Source organism: Lepidochelys olivacea (genome assembly GCF_965140295.1).
Source record: "Lepidochelys olivacea isolate rLepOli2 genome assembly, chromosome: 5".
Classification (NCBI taxonomy): Eukaryota; Metazoa; Chordata; order Testudines; family Cheloniidae; genus Lepidochelys; species Lepidochelys olivacea.
In genome coordinates, this window is record NC_140415.1 from 111,470,051 (window position 1) to 111,496,826 (window position 26,776).

A 26,776-nucleotide genomic window follows, 5' to 3' on the forward strand; every position below is an offset into this window, starting at 1 on the left:
TCTATTTTGTATTAAATTCATATTTCATTTTAAGTAGGTTGATTTTTCAAAAGAAAAACTTAGCAAAATCAAAGAAATCTGACTGAAATAAAAAAATCTGATTTTTTAAAAAGAACTTTTAAAACTCATCAATTTTTATCTACCCTGAAAAGAGGTACTGAAGTGGAGGAAACAATCACTCACCTTGTTTTTTCTAGTTTTTTCTACCTTCACACAGAACCAGGAATGGAAAGGCAGCTTGGAGTCAGCTGGCTGCCTACTGAACAATAACCGTGACACTTTCTAAAAAAATTCAGATCTCGGGAATCTTAAAGGCTTCTAAAGTATTTAGTACTTGAACGCTTAAAAGAACCCCAAATCTTTACAGAATAAAACATCTTTATTTTTTGAAATATATATTCCTCTCTCCTTAAAGAAAATTGCACACTAATTTCAGGCTATGCAAATACATTAGTTCCTTGCACTTCTAAGGTGATTGAAAACAAAAGGTTAAACACAGTTGAGTTGTGTGGGTATCCAGTTTAATTGCATTTCCTATCAATTGTTGTTGCATACCTGAACACTATAAATATTAATATTTTTTTCTACAGATAAGTAGCTGGCTTAAATCCAAGGATATATTTCAAGTTAAAAGTCTCATTAGTGTGTCAGAATGAATTTATTACAGCCTTGTGAAGGTACTGTTTACCAGTCCAGTCTCAAAAATGACTCACTCATCCATACTACAATGATGAGCTGCTTCTCTTATGCTCCTCCTGCACACCTGAGAAGATGCACAGCAGGAGAGAACCTGGTGTAACAGACAGTTTTGCACAATGTTTTCTGGTTGAACTCCTAGGAGCTTGGAGCCATAGAAAACTTGATGTGTATAACGTTTCCTATACTAGCTTAATTTTAATGGCGTGATGGAATGAGGATTTACAGTGATCATGGGATGGGGGTCCCCATATCTTACTGGTGATCCGTGGAAAGGTTTTGTCAAGACAGACAATGGTTGTTTTTAGTTAAAGCACAACAAAGATTTTCAGCATTGACTCAGAGGCACAGCCATACAGGCAGTAATTAGATGCAACCAAGTCTAGTAAAGTGTAGAAATGAACCATGTTAACGGTCAGAACCACGAGATGGTTGTTTAGAAGTTAGGACAGAGGGCTTGAGAGATACTTGTAGATGCTTCTGTTTTTTCTTTTGGGGGTCTTTTGGGGGTCTTTTGTGTGTGTTTTAGGGTTTAAACCACATATGGGAATTAGCCACCTACACAGGGCTTTTCAGTTTTGTGTTTTGTTTGGAAAAGAATCTTTAAAAAGAAATTCATAATGCTGAAATCCCAGATTGGAGAGAGCGAGTGTGTTTGTTTCTTTTTGGGGGGTGCAGGGGGCAGTGGCAGGATGTTATTTTTAAGTTTAACCTTTCTAGATTCTCAGACTATGCCCTACTGCAAATTGTTCCTTGTTTTCGTCTTTTAAAAAAAGAAGGGAGTCTGAAGGTCGAAAATTTAGCTGCAGACATGCTCGTGTGTGCAGGACAGGAATGCAATTTCTGGGTGTGTCCTGAAGTGCACAGAAGAGGAGCTCTGCTTCCACAGAAGGATCGGCAAATAAGAGCATTCTTTTTGTGTACTTAGGAGACGAGCTCATAGGTAGGTGTCGAGTTTCCTAAGCGCCACTGGAGCAGGGAATAAGGTATCTGTATTAGGGCCCTACCAAATTCACAGTCCATTTTGGTTAATTTCTCAGTCATAGAATTTAAAAAATCATACATTTCATGATTTCAGCTATTGAAATCTGAAATGTCACGGGATTGTAAATGTAGGGGTCCTGACCCAAAAAGGAGTTATGGGGGCGGGGTCTCCAGGTTATTGTCGAGGGGGTTGTGGTGCTGCTACCCTTACTTCTGCGCTGCTGCTGGCGGCGACTCTGCCTTCAGAGCTGGGATCTCAGCCAAACAGCCGCCGCTCTCACGCTGCCCAGCTCTGAAGTAAGGATAGCACGGTATGGTATTTGCCACCCTTACTTTTGCGCTGCTGCCTGCAGAGCTGGGCCCTCAGTCAGCAGCTGCCGCTCTCCGGCCGCCCAGCTCTGAAGGCAGCGGCGCGAAGTAAGAGTGTCATGGCATGGTGTTGCCACCCTTACTTCTGCACTGCTGCTGATGGGGCGCTGCCTTCAGAGCTGGGTGCCTGGCCAGCAGCCGCCGCTCTCCAGCCGCCAAGCTTTGAAGGCAGTGCAGAGGTGAGGGTGGCAATACCCCGAGCCCCCTAAAATAACCTTGCAACTCCCTTTTCGGTCAAGACCCCCAGTTTGAGAATGCTGCTCTCCTCCATGAAATCTGTATGGTATAGAGTAAAAGCACACAAAAGACCAGATTTCACGGGGGGAGACCAGACTTCACAGTCCATGACGCGTTTTTCATGGCCGTGAATTTGGTAGGGCCCTATGTATTGCACGTAACGCTTCGTTGGGTAAAATGTTACATATTAGCATTTGGTTGCATGTGTTTCCCTGGTTGGCTTCTATGACAGATAGATGTTAATCACGACCTAAATTACACCACTTTTGAGAAAGTTTGAGGTGAACCCATTCAGTCATTTAGTAATTTGAATGACTTAAGTCATTTTTTAAAATGTGGGGCTGGTGTCTAGCTTTTCTCAACTTCCTCTCAGAAATCACTCAATTTTAACAGTTAATACTTTCAACAGAAGTAGATTTAAAATAGCAGCTGTAGGAGATTTTAAATTAAGGTTTTTAAATAAAATTATTGAAAAATAACCAAAAAATGATGAAAAGCATTTTGAATATTGCATGTTATGTTCTTTTTTTATATATACTACGAGGCTCTAACCCTCAGTTTGTCTGAAAAATTGAACACAGTTTTAATTATGGAGTCAGACAGCACCTTCAGAATAATACATATATTTATATACCTACATGTGCACACACGTACTACAGTGATATGAACACAATAAAAACATTTTTATGATCACAGAAGGTGATGTGTAACAGTTGAGTGTGCAGGTTTTCACAGTAATTAAACACACAAATTAGATGACATGTTTTAGTTTTTAAAGTTCATCATTTGTACTCAGCCCAGTCTCACTTATAAATCACTTAAGGCATGTCTGCATTAGCAAGCTTACAGCTTCAAAGCTATATTGATACAGCTGTACCACTGTAAGATTGCTCGTATGTAGCTGCTCTATGCCAATAGAAGAGAACTCTCCTGTTGACCTAATTAAACCACCTCCAATGAGAGGCGGTAGTGGACACAGCACTGTACACACCGGCACGTCTTTCGGTGTAAGTTATGTCACTCAGAGCAGTGTTTTTTCACATCCCTGAGCGACATAAGTTATACTAACAAAAATGCCAGTGTAGACATAGCCTTAGTTTAAACAGTTCATACATTCAGCAGAAGTAGTTCTACGAAAAAAAGCTAGCAGAAAGAGCAGCAGAAGTGAGAGAGAGCAAGTACCACTGACAGAAGAATAGTTTTAATTTTGGAGTTAGCACTCCAAAAGCAAACCAATTTAGGAGGAGAAGTTTTTAAAACTATTTTCTTTGATGGTAGATTATAGCTTCTCTAGTCTCTGCCATTATCCTTCATGTACTGAGATAAATTAGCTAACAAATCCTATTCCCGGAACTATTCCATCCCATTTATGATGTGCATGCATCAACAAAGAAGTAAATGAAAGAAAGCCACATTGATTGTATTCCATAAAATACGTAGAAGAAAACTATATTTTCAAAATTGAAAAATAAAATTTATAAAGTAAGAAATATTTTGTCAGTGTTTAATGTAAGGGAAACTAAATGTAAATAAACTAAGTTCTTTACGTGTTCTTATAATATTCCTTTTAATTTTGTTGATGCAAGCCAGTTTATCATTCAGAATAAAGACAGACATTTTTCCCTAAAGATTGTCTCTTATCGTATGTATACACTGCAGCGTAAACCAGTGCTTGAGTCCAGGTTCAAGACTAACCCCCTTTGTATCTACACTGCAATTCCACTAACCCAGGGCTCGGACCCAGGGTCCCAGGACCCTGCAGGGCTGAAGAGTCTGAGCTTGAGTTAAGCCAGGCCTCAGGGTCCAAGCCCAATTGCTATGCAGTATAGATGCAGCCCCACTTGACTCAGATCCTGGGAGTCAGCTGGAAGTATCCCACATTTTCATTGGACAACTTTCTTAATCCTCTCTGTCCCAACTATCTGCAATCTTCTCTATTGAAAATGGAATTTTGCAAACAGCAGCAGCTCGGATCAGCGTTAACGCTTTCTCTTTTGATCACCAATCTGCAAGCACACTATCAGATAGCCTCCTGGGTTTACAATGGAGAGTGAACTGATCAAGCCTTTTACAAAGTGACCTGGTTCCTGGTAACATGCAGGGTTGGTAGTAAAATTTTCTGACAGTGCAACACAGTCTTAGTGCTAGAATGGCCACATTACTGGATGTGAGGGTGCTAAAGACTCTAGGATATGGTTACTTTGGCTCGGGGTCTATTCATTGCAGTGTGGATGCCAGAACCCTAGGTTCAAGCACAGGTTAGAAAAGTCTTAATGTAGGGTTAAAATGCAATGTAGACACTCAAGCCAAGGGTTCCTTAACATGGGTTCATGGGACTTGAGTCAGCTGACCATGGGTTTACATTGCAGTGTAGACGTACCCTTATTTGACGACTAATGTTCAACTTCCCATGTCAAGTCAATATGAAATGTACCTTGTGCCATATTTTAGCAATATTCATGAACAGGGTGATTCAAATGTATGAGTATATGCTTTTTGATTTGCCTCAAATAAACACTAAGAGGTGGTGTCCCTTCAAAATTAGCTTGATGTGGATATTGAAATAATGAGTGCGCCAGATAATGCAACCACATGCAGTACCTTTGGGAACTATATTGTTCTAAATTTATGAATGTTCCATGTATCGTTCTGAGCTAGGGATTGTGTTCTACTCCCTGGGGGAGGGTTACCATAGCTCCTCCAGGAACTAAAAACAGTAGGGGTGATTATTGCAATCCCTAGAATTGTACACAACCCCAGAGAAGTACCTGCCCCTGTGGTGGTTTGCAGATACTGGCTCTAACAGATACCAGAAGCCAAGGACTCAAAGAAAGGGCTTTTGATATAAAAGAGCCAGCTCGATCAGAGAGAGGGACCATTTTTTTTTTCTACAAATGGACCTGACCTTTGGTTCAAGGCCAGACACGACCCTACTGATCGGTTGGAAGGACTTGTCTCTGCCATTGTCCCCAGAGGGCTGATGGGCAACTTCTGGTATGTTTAATATGCATCTAGATCTTTTATTGTTTTAGATGTTTTCTCTGTATGCTTTTGTCCTTAAATAAATGTACTCTGCTTTGAAAGAGGTGTTTGAGTTGCTGATAAATCACTGACAATGTCCTTGGAGAGAAACTAAAGAGCAGACGCTGGATGTTTGTCAGACATGCTCGGGATAATCACAGTGAAATGCAAAGGGACTGCAGCCTAACACCCCCAGTCAGAAGGGAGTGGGATGTGGGTCTCTTCCCAGAGAGAAGTGATGGCTGGAGGCCTAGGACCTGAAGGGCATTTCTGGAGCAGACCACAGAGGAAAGTTAGAGATGCAGTGAGACACAGATGCTATAATGTGGTTAAATGCAGAGAGGCTGCAACTTCATTAATAACGATTATCTAAGTAGGGTAACTAACCCAAGTTACCTGGTGGGGTTTTTCCAGTGCTGGTTAGGCACTATTGGCTCCTGATGTACTGTAAGCCTGAGCATGAGTGTTAAGGCCATGCCCACTCTACAATCTTTGGCATGCCATGTGACCATGGCTGGATACTGGTTTCCTGATCTCCTTTCCTCCTATTCACTGGAGGTAGGAGAGAGAAGATAAGGGGCACAGCAAGCTGCACCAGACATAGAAGCATATTTTGCAATGCTGTACTGAGGATTAAACCCCCAAGCAACTCACTCCGTTATAGGGTCTTCAATCACACTTTCTAAACTGCCAAAAGTTGCCAATTGTACAAGTTTACAATTGTAATGTAACCCCCTCGTCCCCTTCCCTTCCCTCCTCTCCAACTCTGGATGTCAGGTGGAAGATGGGGAAAAAAATCACATAGCAACTTGACAGTTTTGCTAGATAGGAAAAATTGCTTCCGGACCCCAAAACTGTCTATCAGCCTAGCCCCAGCAACATAGGAGATCCAGTAACTAGGGTAAGGGTGGGTCTGAAATGGGACCTACAATGGCTATTCCATCTGGGAAGCAAACTGTACATACCTACCTCCCACCAGACAGGAGTCAGTAACCCAGCCCCCATATCTCCCCTGCTGCCCAGTGGTAGAGGCAATAGACAGGACAAGCCGTAGAGCCTGGAACCAGCTGCAGCATTCTACCCTCACCTCCTCTGCATTCCCACACATTCCCATGCATCATGAGGAAGAGGTGGGTGGTAAGAAGAAGGTTGGGGAGGAGAGTGAAGCAATTGTCCCTTCCTGCCAAAGGTGAAGCATGGAGGGGTAGAGAGGTTTACATGGAACACTCCCTCAGCCAGTCTCCCTTTCCCTTATCCCTGAGGGTATTTCCACTGGTCCTGATCCCACTAGTGCCCCATGCTGACTAGCAAGGTGAGCATTAGTCCTGGGTGTTTCATTGATTTGTCCAAACTAAAATCTGTAAGCCAAGTTTTTTTCATTCATTGTCTTTCTTTTTTAAACTGATAATTCCTTTACCACATCAGTATGCTTCTGATGACTGTCTGGTTCCTAATGGTGAAATTGTATTGCTATCACTGTTGAATTACAATTTCTGCAATCACCTCAAAACCAGATGTGCTGATTTTAAATAAAATGAAGTGTTCAATTCAAAGGGTGTTTGTTCATTCTGTTTTCTCAGTGGGACATAATTATACTTATCACATATGACGGCTGTCACTTTATAATTGAAGACTGGATTCTATGGCTTCTGAGTGTTCCCAGCTCAAGAGTTTTACTTGGGTCTGCCACAGATAGACCATATGTGTTTCTGGGTAGGCTGATGTGATGAAAGTGACTGCAGTTGCAGGCAGACAGGCAAGCACTAGGCAGTGCTTTCTTTTATGACCACACTAATTTCAGTGAAACATTATGTAACAACATGGAATAAACAATTTATTTTTTGCTTGTTAGAAATGGCCATGCATCAGTAGTCTGTAGCTTTTCTTTAATTTGTGTTGCTACTGACTTCTATAATATTCCTTAATTTGTGCAAATAATTCTTCCAACAATCTTCCAGCTTGTAGATTCTGTGTCTGTAGATACAATATACTTATTTATGGCTGTAGGTGCAATATTTATTTTAATATATCTAACTTCGTAATAAACATAATTTGTGCTTTGATCAGTATCTTTGACTGAAAAATCACCTTATTTTTAGTGGAATACAGTAAATATTGATATTAAAGCTACAGTAGACATTCAAATGAGTGAATATTTAGAAAGATTAAAAGTATTTACATATGATCTTTGTGTGTTACTTAAGAATGTTGTAAATATATGCATTACCACTGTGCTGGGGGACTGTACTTGGAAATAACATGGGAACTAGCAGATTAATATCAAGGTAAAGGTACATATTCCCAGATGCATAGTTTTACCTTTTTCAGCTTTTATTATCTTTAGAATAGTGCTCCATTTATTTCATGAATACAGTAGTTTTAATTGGTTATGACATGTTCCAAAGACAAAAGAAGGGTTTAATTCACTCTAACAAACTTATTAGTCACTGTTTATATCAAGAGGATTGCTAATCTACAGAGAGTAATGCTGTTTTCTTCTACTCCTGCTTTGTTTAGAAATCAAAAGTTTTTAACTGACCTGCAGTGTCCGCTTGTGGTTTAAAATGATATCTCTAAAGCAAACCAAACACAGATATTTTTTCCCTTAAGAGTAATTCTTTCAGTTAGTGTAAAAAACAAAATCCTAAACATTTGACTGGCATTTGTACAGTCGGGTGTCCCTGTTTATGAGCATAATTTTCTACCTTTCCTAAAGAAGTCACTCCAAGAATTACTATTCTTTTTTGTGAACAATAATGAAATCAACAAATTAAAATTGAACACTTTTTTGTTCTGGTTTACCTTCTAATACTACTAACATTTCCATTTTATAGGTGTGCTTTCTTTAAGAACAATTTTTTTTAACGTGCCCTTATTTTGGGGGAATTTTAGTAACTGAAGTGTGGCTACTGGAGTGGTAAATAGAATCAAGTTCACACTGACTAGTTTATGGTTTTCTTATTTTTATGAACTCACAATATTACAACAGAATGATTTGTGTGCTTTATCCTGTAAAGCACATGATCTTTCACTTAACAAAAAGGGGGTTTAAAGTTTCAGTTCATCCTAATTCTGTTACTGTTTGCTTTGTTCACCAATCGCTCTGATCTTCCTGGCAGGGGACAAGACCTAGAGAACAAAACTGGTAGTGACTGTGTAGATAAAAAGGCAATGAATTCTGCTTTTAAGGCATATAGGGAATAGTCTATAAAAGAATGAAAATGGGAATAAAAGTACAGCATCTTTAACCTGCAGATCTATTGTATCTTTGAAAAGCTTGTACTGTGGGGAAAAAAAACACACTGTGATGCTACAAAGATTCATAATTATGTGACATAAGACTCTGAAAAGCGGTCACTCTTTAGAGACTGACCAAAAGGCTTGACAAGAAAATACACCAGATTATTTATAATTGGGAAACTAAAGAACACAGTTCCTTAAACTGTTTGAGTATTGTTTTAGTGGGGATATGTGTGTCACAATATTTTATTTATTTTCTGGCAGAACTACTCTTTAGACTTGGTGAAGATGATGGGGTCAAGAACAGTACTCCAAAGAAGAATGTGAAAGAAATATCAGATCAGACATTACAGAAGGTAAGATATTGAGCCCAGCAAGTTAAATCTAAATTTTAATGTAAAGGATTGTATGTTAAAATCAAAACTCATGCATTGAAGCTCTGTTTTCTATCTCTAATTTCCTTTCATAATTCAAAAATACTGACTGCCAAAATTATGTCAAAAATCAATGTTAGTGTAGTAGATATTGATGCATTATGTGAGATAAATGCTGTTAATATCAGAGCAAATTAAAAATGTGTTTAAAGACAAAATGAAGTGCAATAAACCAACACATCACCTAAATTAAAATAGGAGCATATGCTTATTATTCACAGCTTTTGGATTCTGAAATCTTTATTTTCTTTTGCCAAACTTTATTTAACTGTACACATTATCAGATGTGAATCCATACAGCTGTTTTGCTAGAGAATCACATCTGTGCATAATAGTAATTTGGTAATAAATTCACTTCTCATATTTTAAATTTTAAAACAATACTGTATAAAAAAAGTTCTTAAATATGTAACCTCTCTCTACAAAATGGTACTGTAGATACATTTAGTAGGCTTGTTGGTTTAACAGATATACTGTATATTTAGAAGAATCCAACTTACTATACAGCATTTTTCACATTTTATTTGTACAATAATGAGGTATTCATAAGTCACAGTTTTTGCATTGATATTTTTGCTTTGAACAAATAGTTTTATATGTTAACAGCTGTTCACTTAAAAGGGCACAGTTGTATTTTACCATATGTTTTTGTTTGCTGCAAAGAAAATGTGTTTTTCAGATAGGCCTATTCCTTTAGCTTTTCATTTGGCCTAATTATATTCGTCCAGTTAATGAAACCTTTAAGAGCATTGTTAATTTGAATAAACACAAATATGTAACTTAAAATGTCAGTATGGCTATTTCTATTTTTTTTATATTTGTGAATTAACTTGTAGGAAGTACAGTAATTTACAGCAGATGACGTGATTGCATATACTTGTAACACTTGCCATATGGTCAGGTAATGAAGTCTGTCATCTCGTTATTACTGAATGACAAACATCATGTTAAAATAATAACACGCGTAACAGGAAGTGCTCACATTCATTTATCTTAAGGCAGAGTGAGTAACTGAAATAATTTGAACACTACAGTCTAGGATTTCACAAAGTTTATACTAGGTTATTATCTATATATCAGAACTACAATTTTGTTTGCCAGGTCCTGTATAATTTTATATCTCTGTGGATATATCGTGTTGTGATGATACCTTAGGACAGTAGTTCTCAACCAGGGGTCCAGAGCCTCCTGGGGGACTGTGAGTAGATTTCAGGGGAGCTGCCAAGCAGGGCCAGCATTAGACTCGCTGGGGCCCAGGGCAGAAAGCAGAAGCCCCACAGAATACATCTGAAGCTCAGGGCCCTGAGCCCCGCCACCTGGGGCTGAAGATGAAGTCTGAGCAATGTAGCTTTGCAGGGGCCCTTGTGGCATGGGGCCCCAGGCAATTGCCTGTCTTGCTATCCTCTAACGCTGGCCCTGGCTTTTATATGCAGGAAACCAGTTTTGTGGCACAGGTAGTCCATGGAGATTTTCTAGCGTGTTGAGGGGACCTCAGAAAGAAAAAGGTTGAGAACCCCTGCCTTAGGATATAGACCCAGAAGATATTTGTTGTTTCCTTTCAACTACCATAAGTGACTTAAAAGACAATGAACGTAAAAGGTGTTTTAAAGAACTAAGAAATAAAGAAAGCTCAGGTTGGAAGGGCTTAATGCACAATGAGTTAATGAAGAGTACTGTTTTGGCCTTTAACCACTGAAGATATGGGTTCAGATGCCAATCTTAATATAAATAAATGGGTAAAATCTTAGCTTCGTTGAAGTCAGTAGCAAAATTCCCCTTGATTTCAATGGATTCAGGATTTCACCCAATGAGTGAGTTTATGCAGTCTTAGCCTAATTCTTTGTTCACTGTGAACCTGCTACACATTGTGCTCAAGGGAAGTCCAGCAATGGATAAACATAGATATCAACGATCTGAGTTCAAGCTCATTGGTAAAGATATATTAGGATGTTTGCACATCACTATTCTTAATTTAACACGTGCACTCAGATCCTTCGCTGTCATTTGAACTAAATTCATCCATCACACAAAATAATTCTTTAAGATTTAAAACAATTAAAAACCTTCAGCCCAATACTGCCTGTCAGTACCTCTTAATATTTCTTTAGAAAAACTGTTCGGTTTAAAAAGTTTAAAATTTGATATTGTTTTTGGCATTCCACTCTCTTGCAGAGTGCAGGCACTGGCCAATATTTTATAAAATGGGTATTTAAATTTAGGCTGCTAAATTCTTGTGTAGGTATCTGATTTTCCAAAGAGCTGAGCACTCAGCAGCTCTCACCAAAAATAGAGTAGGGAAAGAACTGTGGTACATCAGCTCCTAGTGAGATTTTTCCAAAGTTGCATTGATTTTCCCAAAGACACTTTGGAAATATCTTATCTGAGTAGCTGTTCCTTTTTAGGGGCCTAGTTCAAATTAAACTTGCTGTTCATTGCTGAATATTGTGGTATTTAGTTTAAACCTTGACCAATGGCACTGAAGGACAGTAAGAATCAGTCTATTAGAGGTAATCCTGAGTTTGTTTAGATTTCTAGTACATCAAGAACAAAACATATGCATCATTTGGACATAGTAGGTCTTTAGGTATGAATGAAAATGCTTTCTCAAATAGTGTTTGGCAAGCTTGTAAAAAGGTTTCACTGGGAAGGTCTGGATTTTCCTATGCTGCAAATAGAAAAGTTCCCAGTCTTCAGATTCTTTAGTCCCTAAACTTTTATTAAAATTTCTGGCTGATTTTGAAAGGATATGTTTAATGTTTTTAAATAAGTACATCAAAGAGTTTGATTATTTAAATACCTTGTGCAAAATTGTTTGTTTTGTTTATAGGTTTTTTTTTAAAACTTTGTTCAGGTTGAATTAATATGTATAACCAAATCAGTAATGATCTCGGAACGCATCAGCAAGGTTTATTAGCATACTTAGACTTCTGTGTCACTTTGTCTGGAATTTTAACTCCTTTTACCATCTGCCCTTTGCTCAACAGATGTATTATTGCCGTTAGAATGTATTCATCTACGCTGCCTTAGAATTATTTTTGAATTAGGCACTTTAAATTACTTTTGTCCTTGTGCTAAATGTAATTTTATTTTCATAAAATAAATGTAATTTTAAGACATAACAGTTTGGTTTTGTGCTACTTAAAAGGTTAAAAACAAAGTATAATGTTTCACTCTAAAACTCAATTTTGTTAGGTGTGCCAATTGGAAAAGAGATTTAGAGCTCTTGAAAGGGAATCAAAGAAGCTGAAAGAAGTAAATAAACAGTTAACCAAAGACAAAAATGATCTGAAAGCATCTATAAAATGTCACAAAGAAGATGCAGACACAAAAGAGAGAGAGTTAGAGAAGCTACTGAAGAAGTTTCGAGAAATAAAGAAAGACAAAGCCGATCTTCAGTTAGTTATTGATGAGCTGGAGAGAGAGGTTACCTCTTTGAAGAGGCAAGTGGCAGAAGCGAACAGATTGAGAAATGAAAAGGAAGATCTGCTCTGTGAGGTGCAGCAATTGAAAAATTCTCTGGACAAAGCCAAAGCAGTGGCTACCATGGCCACTGTAGGAGCAACCGGTGGGCAATGTAATTGTAAGACAGCAGGAACCAAAGTTAAATTAAAAACAACTAAGAAAAAGAGCTCTCTGGGACGTCACCAAGCTTTTCTCAATCAGTCCATCAAGGTTATGAGCAATGTATTTGAGAACTTCAATAAGGATGGCTGGGAGGATATGAGTGAAAGCAGGTATGGCGCTCATTAACTTAGCTCTGTAGAGGGGACACCGTGCATATATAAAGCACTAGCAAATGGAGATTGAATTTCAACTACTGTCGATTTGGTATTCAGAAAAAATACTGTCAGATCTTTTGAAATATCTTGGGAGGTCTTGTTCTGAGCTTATTGACTGAAATTTGCATTCAAAATTAGCCACAACTGCATGAGTATTTGAATAGGTGCCAGGAAACCCAAAAGAAGGCAATGCTTGATTTCTTCCAGTGATGCTATTTTCATGCAGTCATGAGGCTTGAAATTGACAGTTTGGCAGGTTGATTTAATTTGCTGGCCCTTTGCATATTCACCACTGACAGCTAAGGATTCCCAGGCAAGCCTACTAAGCCGGTTTAGTTATCTTGTGACATGCCGACCCGGGAGGAGAAACATTTTCCCCCCTTAATTTAGTTAGATAAATTTTGAATGACCCATTTCAGCTTGCTAGCAGATGTCTACAAGCTGTTTAACATCCTTTAAATTAAGAACCATCTACACTAATTATTTCATGTATGTTTTATGCACAGTCATTGTACTAACTTTAATTAAATGGTGGTGAAAAATTAGTTTTTTAAAAGTAAGTATTACTGCACATGTCTCCAATCTTGAGTCACAAGCCCCACAGCAAATAGCACTGACAAAACTCTTAAATGTTTCGAATTCTTGCTGCTTCTTCCATCTGTCCCCACACACACTGTAAGGGCAAATGAATATAAAATGCCACATAGCCTGCCACTTTTAGTTCTCTTCTTCTGAAAAGACAATAGAGAAGCAAGTTCTAATTCCACCTTGGGCAGAAGATATGGAAGTAAAGAGACCCTAATTATTTTCTTGTCTCATCCCCCTCCACCTCCCCATTGACTTTCTGTATGACCTGGAGTGGGCTTGTCTACATGAATATTCAGTTTGTGGCAAGGTGAGTTGTAAATCTACCCCATTCTAGCCTGCCACATGCTAAGTGGTTCATGTGGGCCCTGCCGTTGTGTGCTAAAAGTTCTGTAGTATGCTTTAACTTACTCCCATTTCAAAGTGGCGTAGATCAAAGGGAACTGTTTGTGCATAGCAGCAGAGTCCACATGGACACTTAGTGTGTGGCAAGTTAGTGCAGGGTATGTTTGCACCTCAGCTGTCCAGAAATTAAATGTTCATGTCAGCAAGCCAGAGCAAATTGCTTAACTTCTCTGTTCCTCGGTTTACCCATGCATAAAATGGGGATAATGATATGTACCCAACTTTGCAAAGTATCTTGAGAGCTATGGTTGCAAAGCGTTACATAAGTGCCAAGTATTCTTGTTGTTGTTGTTTATATTATGGTCTTGTTTTTTTTCTGATTTAATATTGCAGACATACTGATTTCATACAAATGATTAAAGTTGGTGTTTTTTGTTGTTACTATCATTAGCAGAATTTCCTCCTTTTTTTTAATTTGCTATTTTTTGCCTTCTGTGAACAGTTTTGTTAATCATAATATTGTTCACCAAGGGAAAGTAATACAGTGGCTTCAAGACATGCCCCAAATAACCAGAAGATATCTTCTTTGACAGTTGTACTCTGAGTGTTTCCTAGATTGATCTTGGCAATGATAGCCCAGAATGCACGATCTACTAAAGGAAATGTCTTTATTTAGTTATATCTTTTGCACATCTAAAAATACAGTTCTTTATTACTGAAGGCTGGTTCTAAGTTTCAGGGTTCAAGTCTTATCTTTTCTAGATGACAAAACATTCTTTCAAAGCATTCAGCTGCAAAGGAACATCAACACAATTAGAAATCCCTCTGTGGTACTTCAGCATCTTCAAAACATTACGTTACTTTCCGCTCTTTAGAGTCAGTGAGACACATTGATGCATCAGGGGAAGCTTTTCATCATACAAACACATCTTTTTAGACACTCTGCTTTTGAGTTTGAGGCAGCTCCTCCAGTTAAGTGGCCTGATTCTCTACTCCATTATTCACCAGTTTTATGCCACTGTAACTCTACTGAAGTCAATGGCACTTTCAGGATAACACCCTGTTGGTTTGGGAGGGGGGCAGGGGGGGAAATAGAGCTGTCATAAATATAAAGGGAAGGGTAAACCCCTTTGAAATCCCTCCTGGCCAGGGGAAAGCTCCTCTCACCTGTAAAGGGTTAAGAAGCTAAAGGTAACCTCGCTGGCACCTGACCAAAATGACCAATGAGGAGACAAGATACTTTCAAAAGCTGGGAGGAGGGAGAGAAACAAAGGGTTTGTGTGTCTGTCTGTAGTCGTCTTGGCCGGGGACAGAACAGGAATGGAGTCTTAGAACTTTTAGTAAGTAATCTAGCTAGGTATGTGTTAGATTATGATTTCTTTAAATGGCTGAGAAAAGAATTGTGCTGAATAGAATAACTATTTCTGTCGGTGTATCTTTTTTGTAACTTAAGGTTTTGCCTAGAGGGGTTCTCTATGTTTTTGAATCTAATTACCCTGTAAGATATATACCATCCTGATTTTACAGGGGGGATTTCTTTATTTCTATTTACTTCTATTTTTTATTAAAAGTCTTCTTGTAAAACACTGAATGCTTTTTCATTGTTCTCAGATCCAAGGGTTTGGGTCTGTGGTCACCTATGCAAATTGGTGAGGCTTTTTATCCAACATTTCCCAGGAAAGGGGGAGTGCAAGTGTTGGGAGGATTGTTCATTGTTCTTAAGATCCAAGGGTCTGGGTCTGTAGTCACCTAGGCAAATTGGTGAGGCTTTTTACCAAACCTTGTCCAGGAAGTGGGGTGCAAGGTTTTGGGAAGTATTTTGGGGGGAAGGACGCGTCCAAACAGCTCTTCCCCAGTAACCAGTATTAGTTTGGTGGTGGTAGCGGCCATTCCAAGGATAACGGGGGTAATATTTGTTACCTTGGGGAAGTTTTGACCTAAGCTGGTAAAGATAAGCTTAGGAGGGTTTTCATGCAGGTCCCCACATCTGTACCCTAGAGTTCAGAGTGGGGGAGGAACCTTGACAAGAGCAAATGTATCTTGTGCCAATGGATGGTTCAGACTTCATTTACCCACCTTTTCCACAACTCTAGTGGTGAAGCTGGTGATGCCCAAGCAGAAAACTGGTAAGGCATGTGGGCCTCTGTCCCAGATCATCCTTTCAGATGCACTGCAAATCTCAGGAAAAAAATTAGGTTCCCTCCCCATCTTGTAGACTTCAAGGCAGGTGCTTGTGAACACCTCCTAACTGTGACTGTTTAACCTTCAGCAGAAGGTACTGCAGAAGCTGAAGGACCAGCTGAAATGATTGTGGAAATTTCCTTAGGAATAAGGTGATGAGGAGCCTTACAAAGAATATAGAAAATAAGGGCACACTAGGTCACAAAGCAAGTTAATTGCAGGGCCTGGAAGAAAACCTAGGTATTAGGATTTGTAGTTGATCTGTATAGTAAGCATTTTTAAACAGAAAGTACCTAGTTTAAAGGAGTCAGTAAACACTAATGACAGGTTTCAGAGTAACAGCCGTGCTAGTCTGTATTCGCAAAAAGAAAAGGAGTACTTGTGGCACCTTAGAGACTAACCAATTTATTTGAGCATAAGCTTTCGTGAGCTACAGCTCACTTCATCGGATGCATACTGTGGAAACTGCAGAAGATATTATATACACAGAGACCATGAAACAATACCTCCTCTCACCCCACTCTCCTGCTGGTAATAGCTTATCTAAAGTGATCACTCCCCTTACAATGTGTATGATGATCAAGTTGGGCCATTTCCAGCACAAATCCAGGTTTTCTCACACACACACACCTCTTTTTCCCAAAATCCACACACACAAACTCACTCTCCTGCTGGTAATAGCTTATCCAAAGTGACCACTCTCCTTACAATGTGTGTGAAAATCAAGGTGGGCCATTTCCAGCACAAATCCAGGTTTTTCTCACCCTTCTCCTCTCCCCAAAACACACACACACAAACTCACTCTCCTGCTGGTAATAGTTCATCCAAAGTGACCACTCTCCCTACAATGTGCAAGGTGGGCCATTTCCAGCACAAATCCAGGTTTTCTCACCCCCCTCCCCACACACACACACAAACTCACTCTCCTGCTGGTAATAGCTTATCCAAAGTGACCACTCTCCTTACAATATGTATGAAAATCAAGGTGGGCCATTTCCAGCACAAATCCAGGTTTTCTCACCCCCTCCCCGCCCAAAACACACACACACAAACTCACTTTCCTGCTGGTAATAGCTCATCCAAACTGACCACTCTCCTTACAATGTGTATGATAATCAAGGTGGGCCGTTTCCAGCATAAATCCAAGTTTAACCAGAACTTCGGGGCGGGGGGGGGGGGGGGAGGAAAAATGAATTTGCAAATTGGAAACTATTAATTTAGGCTTAAATAGAGACTGGGAGTGGCTAAGTCATTATGCAAGGTAGCCTATTTCCCCTGGTTTTTTCCTCCCCCTCCCCTCCCCCCTGAAGTTCTGGTAAAACTTGGATTTATGCTGGAAATGGCCCACCTTGATTATCATACACATTGTAAGGAGAGTGGTCAGTTTGGATGAGCTATTACCAGCAGGAAAGTGAGTTTGTGGGGGGGGGGGGAAGAAAACTTGGATTTGTGCTGGAAATGGCCCACCTTGATTATCATGCACATTGTAGGGAGAGTGGTCACTTTGGATAAGCTATTACCAGCAGGAGAGTGAGTTTGTGTATGTGTTTTTTGGAAAAAAGGGGGGGGGGTGAGAAAACCTGGATTTGTGCTGGAAATGGCCCACCTTGATTATCATACACATTGTAAAGAGAGTGATCACTTTAGATAAGCTACTACCAGCAGGAGAGTGGGGTGGGAGGAGGTATTGTTTCATGGTCTCTGTGTATATAATGTCTTCTGCAGTTTCCACATTATGCATCCGATGAAGTGAGCTGTAGCTCACGAAAGCTTATGCTCAAATAAATTGGTTAGTCTCTAAGGTGCCACAAGTACTCCTTTTCTTTTTAGTAAACACTAAGGAGCTGTACTTCAGATATTTCACTAAAGCTTAATTTAACATATTTGTCCTAATCAGCATTGCAAATATAGTTCAAGTGAAACAATAAAGAAGTATATTGTCATTATTATTTTGTATTTAAATGAGCACAGTAGTTTGCAGAACACAGAGTATTATATGTTTTCTGTCCCAAAGAATTTAGATTATAACTGTCACACAGATATACCCATAATAACAGATGAGGATTGTTTTTTGAAACTCTTAGATTAACAATGTCAAGGTTGTTGACCTTTGCCAAAAATTGACCTTTATTTTAGACATTTGTTATGCATCAGACCTTGTGTGATAAACAGCATGCATGTGCCTTATTAGTCAGACTGGGTCTTAAAATAAGCAGCGTGGGGTTATTTTTAGCTTTGTGTGTTTGTTTTTGTTTTTACACATTGAAGTTCAATAATAATTAGTTTTAAGAGGAAATACAGTATGTCTTTGGAACCAGGTCACAGGATTTACAATATACTGTAGCACAGCTTTTGATTATGTCAGCTTTCTGGTCTACAACAAAAAGCACTTGTCACTAGTCTTGTGCAGCCTCTTGTAAACTATAATTACAGTAGACTATAGATGGAACTGTTCAAGTAGAATTCAGTAAAAATTGAAATTAGCAGAATTTAAGATTTCATTTGTGAAATGCTTGTTACAAATGTGTTATTTGTAGGTATTCATTAAATGAGTCAAATTAATATTTTCCAGATTATGCATTTTTCACCAACTGTTTTTAAAGTGCTTACAACAGTCCGCGTTTGTAATGTGTGTGACTAATCACGTGGTATATTTGGTGAACCCTTATTAGATATTTCAACTTTTTAACAAGGACATTGATTTTCCCCCCAAATATGCTATTTTAGTGACGCTGAAATACCAACTTCTGAAAGCTTGGGATCAATAATTATGAAAACAGTCCAAAACGTTGATTCACTAACAGACACAAATGATCAACAGGAAAAATATCAAATACAAGCTAATCAGATGGTCCACAATATTGCACATTTACAAGACAAGAGCCGACTATATCACAAAAAGGTACAGTATAACTTGTGCATATTAAAATGTATCCTATGATTTTCAAATAAGCAATTTTTAGTAAATATTTTTATAGGTTACAATACTTCAGTGTTCCTCATACTGAACTAATCAGTCTAGTGGAGCCATTACCAAAAATTTTACAGATTCTATTTAACTGAATATACACAAAATTAGATCTTGGAGAAATGCTTACTGTGAGATGTTGTTCAGTTCTTTATTGGAAGCTTAACATATAGCCAGTAGTCTGTTCCTTGAGAATCTCTCTAGCTGAATAATTTCTTAGGATGAGAATTGCCTATAAGATGTACTCATACAAGTAAACAAAAACATGACTCATCAATAACATATGAGCTAGCAAACATTTTATCTCAATCAATTTCAATTTACAAATTCTCAGTATTTTCAAATAAATTACCCTAGAATCATTATGACTTGTTTGCAATCTTGTAGTAGAGGGAGTGTTAGCTATTTCATTTTTGTTTGTCCGTGAACGTATAACTTGGGTTTAAGTTCTCAGTGGTACCAGTAGTCACTCTGACAGTGACTTTGCTGGACTTGCATTGTCAATTTAAGTTTTTTAGTTCTCAAGCATGCTGGGTTAGAAGGAGTACTGTTAGTGATAGGTGATTGCCCCCATAATGGAGACAAAAATAAATTTGCTATCCTCCTGGCACCACTGACTTTACACACACGTTTTTGCAGAAGCAAACATTGACCAAACAGTATTCCTGAGGCATCCAGGAGCCTGTTACTACCAAGTATTACCTCATACTAGGGTTTCTCACATGATATTTGATCTACTTTGAAGATTGATGCACAAGATCTGAGAAGTGCAGTTTAAAACATTCAGAATTGTTGATTTTGGTATTGCAAAGGCAAAACCTTGAAGTTTGGATTTTAGGCCACTTGGCTGCATTTAGTATTTGAACTATGCTTTTTGTCCTTATAGCTGCATTTTTGACTGCAATTTGCTTTTGTTTTGTCCTCTTGGATTTAATTTGAAGAAACAAAGGAATAAACATATGTAAAAATAAACAAACAACAAACCCATCAGGTGCTGCATTTAAAGTATTAATTTTGTGATGAAGAACAAAAGGAAGTAACCATACCTTTCTGATTGTCATAACTTGACTAATCTTTTCTTGTACTGTAGATCTTCGTGCAAAATTAAGAAATATCATTGTAAAATGTTCAGTACAACCAGGAGTACTTGTCTTGAAGATAGGTGCCTGGATTTTCAAAAGTGTCTGCCTATGCACCTAACTGCCATCAAAATCAGTTGGAGTTAGGAGCTTATGCACTTTTGAAAATACCAATAGGTACCTACCTACTTCTAGGTTCCTTTAAAAATCTTTCCGTGTCTTTATGGCATTAAATTATAAATTCCACGCTTCATGTAGTACTCTTAGCCCTGGTCTACACTGGGGGGGATTGATCTACGTTACGCAACTTCAGCTACGTGAATAATGTAGCTGAAGTCGATATACTTTGATCTACTCACCGCGGTGTCTTCACTATGGTGAGTCGACTGCTGCTGCTCCCCCATCAACTCTGCTTGCACCTCTCACGATGGTAGAGTACAAGAGTCGACGGGAGAGTGCTCGGGGGTCGATTTATCTAATCTAGACTAGATGCGATTAATTGATCCCCGCTGGATTGAAGGCTGCCCGCCAATCCAACGGGTAGTGTAGACATACCCTTAGGGTTGACAGACTGAGAGACATTGCCATTTCTGCCATCCCTCCTTTCCCTATCACCACATCCATGATATTTATTAGAGCTGAGTGGAAACCAGCATTTCCGTTCCTTAGAAAAATTCACATTTCCAAATTGGAAGAAAAAATTGGAAATGCAAAATTTTCCATTTCAGAAGAACCAAAACAGATTTTTTTTTTAAATGTCCAGCTTCCCAGATGGGCCCCCATCTCCTCAACAGCCTGCCTACTGGGGAGCAAGAGCTGGGAAAACTGGGATCTGGGGTGCCACTGCTCCCCAGCAGTTGGCTAGCCAGGGCTGGCAGGGAAACGGCCAGCCTGCCTGCTGGCAGGAATCTATCCAGCCTAATCTTGTCCTTGGTGATCTGATCACTCTTTGTCTGCTACAGCTTTCCTGTTCCTCTATTCTTGTGCCTTCTAGCTCAAGCCTGGGCACAGAGCTAAAAAATTCCTCTCACTGGACTGGGACTGCCCCGCATTGAACTCTTCTACAGCTGTAGTCTTTATGTATTTCTGTTCTGCATGGAAGATCATCGGATTTCTGACCTCCATAACTGAAGGGCAGATGGAAAGCAATGCAAGAGTGGCTGAAGGGTGGCTGGGCTCTCTTGAGTGAACCATGCACTGTGATTCTAATGCAAGAGCTAGCCAGGCAGTCTCTGGGGTGACTAGAAACACAAAAGTTTTATTGAAACTTGAATAAAAATCTCAGTCTCAGTGAAACTGGCTAGTACATGGGGACTGTTCTGGTAAAACAGGATAGTCTGGGTAAACCATGATGTCCTGGTTCATGGCCTGCAGGAATCTATGAGGGTCTCTTCAGATTCTGAAGAAACAGGCATCAGAGTCGTAGCAGCAGGCAAATTGACTTTATCCAGTGCCCCGTCTAGCAGACTAGCAACTGTGAAGACTAGTGTTGAGAAGATGGTGCCAAGAAGAAACTGGAATGGCACTGTCACTTATGTTGCCAGCATCAAAGCAAACTCCACTGCCATCACAGACACTGATACCAAAGCAGACACCAACACGTCTGGTACTGAAGACCGGCACCAAGAGGAGCTACTCTGAACACTAAGGCAGAGATTCCAGATGGAGCTCAGAAGCTTTATGCAAGGACAGACCATGAAAAGCCTCTGGAGAGAAATCCACCAAGTCCTGCACTGTGTTGAAGACTGGTGATAAGGAGCAGCCTACAAAGGAGGATGACTCTGATACTGACCCTGGATTCGGCATCAGACCCCTCATCATAGATGCCCATATCCGATGACACACTACTGGAAAAGCCAGAATCATCATCAGCACCGAGGCACCTGCCAGTACCCGGTACCGACCACAGCACTGTGAGCATTGTATTCCTCTGAACTGCCCATGGAGGAGATCTGTTCGTCCTGTCTGTTGCACTCTTACTTGAGATCTTAATGTCATTGTCTTGAAACTCACGGAGCCTCTTTTTGAGCCACTATTGGATTATTCACCTTATCCTTAAGATTGTCTTCCTTGGCATGGATGATCAGTGAGCTCCAGGCCCTTATGGCTAGACCTCCTTACACATCCTTTAATGGTGACAAGGTGGTTCAGAGACTATACCCTAGATTCCCATGTAGGGGGTCTTGGAGTTCCACCTAAATCACTCAGTTAACTTGTCAGTACTCTTCCCAAAACTACATTTGATGCCGGGTGAGAGAAAGCTACATACTTTGGAGGGTTCTAAAGTCTTGATTTGTTACATTGTCAGGACTAAATCTTTCAGACTGTATCCAGACCATCGAAATGCCTAAATCATTTAATCACAGAAGCTCTCTGAGTGGATCACATCTGCATCTCCACCTCTTACCGATTAGCTGGTGAGCTTCTCCATCCAAACGTCCAGGTGCGCACCACCAGGGCACAGGCATTTAGTTGAGTCTGCTTCAGAAATGTGCCAGTATCTGAGATCTGTAAAGCAGTGATATGGAGCAGCCCACTGAATTTCATTTAAACATTGTGGCCTTAGCATGGCAGCTAGGCTGAATGCCAAGTTTGGGAGAACAGTTTTTCAATATCTGACTGATACAGCTGATGCGTCTCCTTCCCACCATTCAGAGTGGATACTTGCCAGTCATCTACAGTGGGATCCACAATGACACATATTTGAAGAAGGAAGAATGGTTACTTACCCTACAGGAACTGTGGTTCTTAGAGATGTGGTAATCACTGTGGATCCTTTGCCCTACCCTCAATCCCGGGTCTTTGGAGTCCTCCACTAACATGGGCTGTGAATGGCAAAGGAACTGATGGAGGGCCACAGCTGCTCCATCCTTTGTGCCCCATATGGGAGCACAAAACAGACATTGCTATTAAAAAGTCTTCAGTCTTTCACATGAGGTGCTCAAATGGGATCCACACTGACATACTTTAGGGAAAATAGCCATCCTTTACTTAAAGTTACATAGGAAGCCAATGGCTGAGCTGGAAATGGAGCTCTGTTCTTTGTGGTAGTGGACAAATGAATCCAGTAGATCACAGTGCCTCTCATACAGTTATTTCAACTCTCTATCCATAGACCAAATGTAAAATGGTGGTGTAATGCTTACCTACCATTGTAAAGTACTTCAAGATCTATGTGAAAAATACTATGTAAATACAAACTCTTATTATTAGCCAGATTCTTTTAGATGGGACCACTAAGGCACAAAGAGTAATTTAGTTAGGAAGCTGTTACTTAGTAGGTTAAATGTTTTCTCTTGAGCTGAGAATCCTGGGTTTTAGTCATAAGTCTAACAATTAATTTGCTATGACTTTTTAGCATCTTTTTCCAACATTTGGGCTGAAAGGAGCTTCTGCACATACATGCATGGTTGTCGAAATTACCAAGACATTTTAGATTATTAGATTGGACTATAAAATTGGGCATCATTGTTCTCTGTATTAAATCTGTCTATTTACGGTCTGGTTATTTACAATTTAAGAAATATATAGTTCTTTACCTGCACAAAAGAAAAATTGCAAGATTTTGGAAACAAATTAAAAAACAAGGAATTCAAAAAACAAAACTTTGTTTCAGAACTGATTAAGGACTTAAAAGCAAGGAAATGAATAATTTATTTTTTTAATGAATCACATTTTACCCACTTCTGTGCATGTATTGCTTATATTCCTACTGCATATGGTAAGCAACATTGTTCATCTTTCTACTTGTGTCAACTGAACATTGAACAGGTTATTAGCCTATTTAGATTAGAGTCTAGCAGTAATTATTTTATATTGAGATATTCTAGGGCTAATCTTTACAAGTGCATGCACCTGATTTAGGTGTAGTCAAACGCAGGGGTTGGGGATAGTGTATGCACATAGTGTTGCATGCTATTTTAGGCTGACTGTCTAATTTGGACTTTTGCAAAAGTGTATGCAAGCATTTGAATCTTTGAGCCATTATCTTGTTACTTAAATGTCATGAAAAGTGGGATATTGTAGGTCCTGAAGTATTAGAACCTCTTTCATCCTAATGATGATCGGTGTATATTTTATTTAGAATGGTACATCTCCCATAGCATCATACAGTGGTATTACAGTACACTGTTTTATCCCCTTGCTTATGCCATAGTTAGGAACCTATGAGAATTATTATCTTAGTGGGACAGTGTTCTTCTTTACCGTTTTTAAATGTTTTTTCCTACTCCCTATGGAAAGGAAATAAATCAGTACTTTTCACTATATTGTTGTTTGTCCACACTTTTGCATAGTTTTATTTATTTTAATTTTGCTTATTTGAGATGGGGAATTCTGACATTTATTTCCATACAAATCAGTAAGCTCTGGAGTGTTAACAGTAGATGTGTCAAAGTAGAAGCTTTTTAATCTTTGCGCTGCTGTTCTTTATTTAGGGCAACACACAGAACAAGGACATTGAAAAATCACATTCCCAAAGGAGGAAGATCAGTCCTCTCATAATAGCTCATCCATCAGTTATAAACAAAGGTAGGAATTTTAGATACATTTGGGGCCAGGTCATGAAAGAAAGAAAAAGATATGCAAGGGCTTTTGTGCGTGCCTAGTGTTTGCATGCAAGCACCATTACTCTGCACATACCCAATTATATGCTCTCTTAGTATTTGCCTATTGAAATGTGTCATATACCCATTTTAAAATTTGGTCCTTTATTTTAATGAAGTTCTATTCTGAATAGTGATTATACAAAATGGCATCTTCTTGCTCAGCTTATCTAATTTTTGTTTCTATCTCCAACCTATTGATTTTACTGTCTAAAGTAAGTTTTTGCAACTTTCTATTCCTTTTAGCCCTTGAGAACCAATACAGCTGTGAGACAGAATGAGCTTATTCTCATCTGGCTCAGACCTTAAAAAAATCTGTTAACTAAGCACTAATTGTTACAATCTTTATTGTTGGTAATGCATCAGTGAGAAACTTGGAATCAGGTTTGACTTGAATTTGAATTTGCAGAGCTGGCAGTTAGAAAAAAACAACCCTTCGTATGTAACCTGAACCAGCTTGATCTGGAAGTCATTGAGAGACAATAAACATGGAACCCTATAAGCTGCTTTTAGCGTCATTTTTCAGATAGAACTACACTTTGGAAGGCTAATGAAAAACTAAAAGCAATTTAATAATTATGCCGTGACTTTCCAGTTTGGTGACCTGCCACTTTATGTTTAGTAAACAGAGAGAAAAGGAGAAATATTGTGATCCAGAAACTAGGCTGCTCTGTTTTATTGCGGGAACAAATTAAGTCCTTGAAGCAGCAGATAGCTGTTCTGCAGAACGCAAAAAGGACAGCGGTATCTTCTGTCAAAGAATTTAAGGAAGCCAATGAAAAACTAACATCTCAACTACATCTGGCTGATCAAAGACTTCAAACCAGCAGACGGACAATACAGGTAACTCTCTGGTAAAATGTAACAGAAAGATCACATTGCCGAAGTCTGACAGCCAAATTCACCCTTTGTATAATTCCATTGAATTATGTCAGAATTTAATTTATGATCTTACCTTGTTGTGGTCAATATTTTGATAGCGCATGTTTGCTAAACACATTACAAATGAGCATATCTTTGTTTTGAGTCAGTTATCACCTACAGCTGGTTATTAAAATAGAGGCCTCGATTCTGTTGAGCCCTAAGTGGGAGGAAGCATCCCTAAGGAGGTAAAATACTCTAACCACACCCATTCCTGTACAAGCACCAGTGATTTGGGGGATAGCTGACTAGCTTCAGATGCTGGAGCAGAGTGGAGCAGCTTGTGCTGTTTCCGTCCTCTTTGGTCAGGATCCAGAATCAGCCCCACATCTTTTTTTAATCCTAGATTTCTCTGTTAAATCTAGGATTTAAAAAAGGCAGTTAGAGAGCGGGGGGGGGGGAGTTAGAGAACAAGTTTTTTGAAACTGGAAACTAGCAAACTGAAAGATAAGCTGCCATTTGGTTAATCTCCCCCACCCCCAAAATGCCAGCTTTCCATCTCCTCCTTTAGCCTTCTCTCCACTTCCTCCATACTCCTATTCCTTCCTGTTTTTCCTCACTCTCATTTTTTAATGTATATTTTGTGTTAATTTATATGAAAACTCCTCAGCTGGACCCCCTTGCTACTCATGCTGTAGTGACTGACCTGTCTTTTTATAAAGCTGATTCAACATTTCTGCAGTAATTGTCTCCTCTTGGTCACACAAAAATACCCTGCCTCCAAAATAACAGTGCTACAACAGATGGACTTGCTGGAAGGAGGCAGGCATTAAAAAAGAGAGATCAAATTTCATTTCTCTCCCTCCCTTCCCTAATCTTCTCTGAATTTTTCTATTTGCAGAGAAGGTGAAAACTATATGAAGACCAGTCCTTTTTTACTGTTTGGGGTAGGGGGAAGTACTAATTTCCAGAGGGGGGAAATCTCATTTCTGTTATGCCTTTTGCATAACTGTGCATGCATTATGAAACATATGTTTGAAATGTTCAAATACAGATGGTCCAAAGGCATATCTAATGATTAGTGGAGCTCTCCCTACCTCATAAGCAGTATCATAATGTAGAGGTTCATGGACTTATTATTTTCACAGGGAGTAACATGTAATGTAGATAGAACAGGTAATGTCGATCCAGATTTTGGATCGCCACAAGAAAGCAAACTGGGAAAAACAAATAAAAGGATGCCCATGTTGTATTGTCAGGAAACTGGAAAAAAAATGCACTATTGACATAAGCATAAATTATACCGGACCTACCAGGTCTGCTATAGTTAAGGTTAAGATCAGCTTTCTGTGTAAATGATGATTCTTCTAAGCACTCTGAAATCTGCATGCAT

The 26,776-nt window shown here is 39.1% G+C and overlaps 1 protein-coding gene across 5 annotated transcripts in view; it reads left to right on the forward strand.

The window, feature by feature from the left end:
- The window catches only part of CNTLN (centlein), a 294,736-nt gene that overhangs the window by 186,246 nt on the left and 81,714 nt on the right, over positions 1-26,776 (forward strand). For all 5 annotated transcript variants that reach the window (XM_084628742.1, XM_084628743.1, XM_084628746.1 and 2 more), the window contains 5 exons: positions 8,812-8,903; positions 12,174-12,715; positions 18,599-18,773; positions 24,355-24,448; positions 25,145-25,365. In XM_084628742.1, the coding sequence (XP_084484868.1) occupies positions 8,812-8,903; positions 12,174-12,715; positions 18,599-18,773; positions 24,355-24,448; positions 25,145-25,365 (1,124 nt within the window). The remainder of the gene's footprint in view (positions 1-8,811; positions 8,904-12,173; positions 12,716-18,598; positions 18,774-24,354; positions 24,449-25,144; positions 25,366-26,776) is intronic.